At 35.6% G+C, this 3,688-nt stretch overlaps 1 protein-coding gene across 1 annotated transcript; it reads right to left on the reverse strand.

The window, feature by feature from the left end:
• Positions 1-1,006: 1,006 nt before the first annotated feature.
• Positions 1,007-1,999, reverse strand: LOC142180023 (uncharacterized). The gene has a single exon (XM_075250940.1). The coding sequence runs from the start codon at positions 1,997-1,999 to the stop codon at positions 1,007-1,009; it is 993 nt and encodes a 330-aa protein (XP_075107041.1).
• Between the last annotated feature and the right edge of the window lie 1,689 nt (positions 2,000-3,688).

Genomic DNA, 3,688 nt, shown 5'->3' on the forward strand with positions numbered 1-3,688 from the left:
CTATTATGTTTTCAGTCAATGACGATGAAGGTGAGTGAAAGAACATGTTGAAATGCTAGAACTACTAAATATCGAGTCGAATCTGAGCTCTTTTATGGTTTTGTAGACTCGTTGAAACTATTTCCACCTCACTGGAGAGGTTTCCTCTTTTCCATTTTGATACTCTAATTTAGGATTTAAAAATAAAATTGTACTTGGACCAGGACTCGCGGGTAGAAATCGACTAATTTTGTCTTGCAGCCCAACTCTTGTGAGCGCGAGCCGAATCTCTTTTTCTTGGTCTTTACTAGTTCACTAAAGAGGGCAATTGATAACAAAACGACGGAGGGAGCTATTCCGAACTCCAACATACACACAAAAATAAAAAATAAACAAAGATATTCATAAGCTAAGTCGAAAGCAAATGGTGTATACGAAAATACTGGAATTATTTCGAAGTTTCAGGATTTAACGGAACTGAGTCCAAATAAAAGCGTGAAACTAAAATACATCAAATCCTCAAACAGAGTTTTAAAATTGAGTTGGAAACAAACTAATATCTCTAGAACAAATGTTTCATTACCCAATCAAAAGCTCATCCAGTAACAATCCTAATTACCCTAGAAGCTCAATACTAGCAATAATTCTGAACGTAACACAAATGGAATCCAGCCGGGATGACAGATAAAAACGAAAAAACGATAAGAACCGTGTTCACTTGATCTCCTGAGAAAATTAATTGAGATATCTAACCTGATGAAAGCAGCATATAATATAAATCGTCACCCTCTTGGTGTTTTATTCATTTCCTCCGTCAACAGAACTATCAGTACAAACATCTTTAAATTTTCCTCAGATACCGAGTAACCGAACATGCACCTTTTGGAATTGGTGGTAATTCTAATCATCCGTCCTCCATTTCTCCAAAATCTATTATGTACTGCCAAAGTGATCATCAGGGTATTCATAATCTTGCATGCAATTCAAAGAAATTAATCATATAGCTAAACCATATATCTTCCATTTTCTAAAAATCAAACAAGAAGGAATCATAGCTGTAGTCCCAAAAATTAACCGCCGGGTAATTGCTATCGTCATTTGTAGGCCAAAAAACAGGAGATCCGGGTCCTCCCATCACCGCCACCGGATCTGAAACGACCGGTGCAGCCATCGTTTGAGTGGAACAAACAGACATAGACGACCCCACAAAAGGGTTTATTGTTTCGTCAGACAAACGATTCTGCTGCTGATTTTGATATTCATGAGATGATTGATCTTCTTGTTTTGGCGGCTTCTCTTGAATATGGCTAGGATTAGGGTTAGGGCTTGAATAAGAGCACGTTGTTCCAGCTTCATGTGCGAGATTATCAGCCTCAGGACCATATCCATCACAAATTGCATACTGTTGTTGTTGTTGGTGGTGGTGGTGGTGGTGGGGTTGAACCAACTGTTGTGAATATTGTACAGCAGGAAAAAACCCGTAGGGTACATAACCACAACCTGCACCTACACTATTGGAAACAGGAGGTGCTGTATTAGGAGAAGAGAGAGACGTAAAGCCGAAGCCAGAAGGCCTAGGAAGTAACGGACGAAGAGTTTGTGTGGAAGACGATGAGCTCGATTTTTTGGACGACTGTGAAGAAGATGATGAGTTATTACCAGTGGAAGGTTGAAGGTTGAGTTGAGCCCTCGAACCGTATAGTATAATAGCGGCACGGTCATAGGCTCGAGCGGCATCTTCAGCAGTGGCGAAGGTGCCGAGCCAACGGCGTGTACGCTTACGTGGTTCTCGGATCTCGGCTACCCACTTGCCCCAACTGCGTTGTCTTACGCCTCTGTACCTGAATTTGTTGTTGTCGGGTCCACCTTTGCCTTTGCCTTTTTTATTGCTGTTACTGCTAGTACTTGTAGAGGTGGTGTCACTAACGGTGGCGGAGCTAATGGTGGTGGTTTTTTCTTCTGAAGGAATGGGGACCGTCTGGCTAGGAATTAAGTTTTGGGCATTGGGACTAGTATTCATAGTGTGAAGTAACCTATTTTTATTATCAAAAATGTGAAGGGAGAGGTGGGGTTGTTGCTATGTATGTACCTCGTTGAGTGTATGCCCAATGAGTCGAAAGAGAGAGACAGAAGAAGGCTGGCGATGATCAAAGAGTCATAATCTGTAAATGGTGGAAGAGGGCGGTGCTCTTATATAGATGCATACATTAGTGGACTGTGGGAAGTGTATACATGCAGACACCTCAGTTTGGACTGGGGATTTGGGTGGGGAGGTGGGGGTAGGGAAAACCTGGATGCAGCATGCGCGTTGTTGTCTTAGGAAGCTTTTTGTGCACCACAAGTTTTATCAAGGGACCTGACACTATATCCTAAGATTACCGAATTAAGGATTGTGAATAGGAAGCCATAGAACCAAAATTGGAAAGAATAAAATGGAAGTTTTATTCACACACACACACACACACACACATATATATATATATATATATATATATATATATATATATATATATATATATATATATATATGTGCCGTGCATATTTGAGTGAACAATTAAGTGGATGATTATCCTCAAAACAAATTAAAAGATGTACTCCTATATCCTAGAAAGTACTAAAGTCAAATAGCATCTTCCTTGATATCTCATTTTTCCTTGATACCTCTGAAACTTATAGAAAACGGTTTTCTTCTTTCCATCGAATTTGTTGGGACATATAGCTATTAATTTGATATATGGTTCAAATTTAGTTGTTTTAGTAGTATTAATTTTTGTTATTTTATATTGCATGTCGTTCATTTTTTTAGTTAGAATTGATAGATTAGTTTTGTCAAATATTTGAATAATGTTATGACATTATATTTAAAAATATTAATTTATTTTATCAAACATGCATTCCACGATGTTATTACAAAACGTATATTTTTAGTTTTTATAATTAATTAAACTAAATATTTTAATTTGAAAAATATATATCAATTAGTTTTATAATATTAGGTAAAAATATATGATTACTAATTAATGTATATTCAAGAAAAAATATGCATCTTAAATACCAAATCTTATATCATTTATACTTATAAAAAATTATTTATAGGCGTATATTTATTATATAAACTTTTAAATTTTGATAATTACTTCATTTAAAATTTAATCTAACTGTGTAATTACACTTGTGCAATCAAACAGCACACTTGTAATTACACTGTAATTATATTATGACAACAAACAGGTCGTCGTAATTACTATATTGTATAATTATTAAGCTGTGTAATTACTAACCTAGTAATTACATCGATTCTAATTACCGAATGGCTTTCCAGACAGATCCTTAGTTCAAGTAGTTCGTATTTTCTTTACGATTCTCTCGGCATGTAAGACTGCATTAATGCTTATGCTTACATATAAAAAAACTGAGTAGGTTAGTGATTGAGAAGAGAAAGCAAAGTGCGCCTCATTGTAAAATAAAATAAGTACAATATGAAATAAAAGATTTCTTATTTTAAATATTCTTGAATTTTAAATCAGATGACTATTATAAAGTGTGTGTTAATAAAAGTGTCAAAGTGTATATTTTATCAGTCATGCCTTAACAGACACCTAAGATATTATAAATACATGTTTTTACCTCCATACATCCGTAGGTGTTCACCTTCTCTCTTCTCAATATTCTTACAAACACGTATTCTTGTGAAAATTCAAATTTTGTT

Source organism: Nicotiana tabacum, chromosome 4, assembly GCF_000715075.1.
Source record: "Nicotiana tabacum cultivar K326 chromosome 4, ASM71507v2, whole genome shotgun sequence".
Lineage (NCBI taxonomy): Eukaryota > Viridiplantae > Streptophyta > Magnoliopsida > Solanales > Solanaceae > Nicotiana > Nicotiana tabacum.

Coding starts and splice junctions, on each gene's coding strand:
- LOC142180023 (XM_075250940.1), bottom strand. CDS start 1,999: ATGAATACTAGTCCCAATGCCCAAAACTTAATTCCTAGCCAGACGGTC.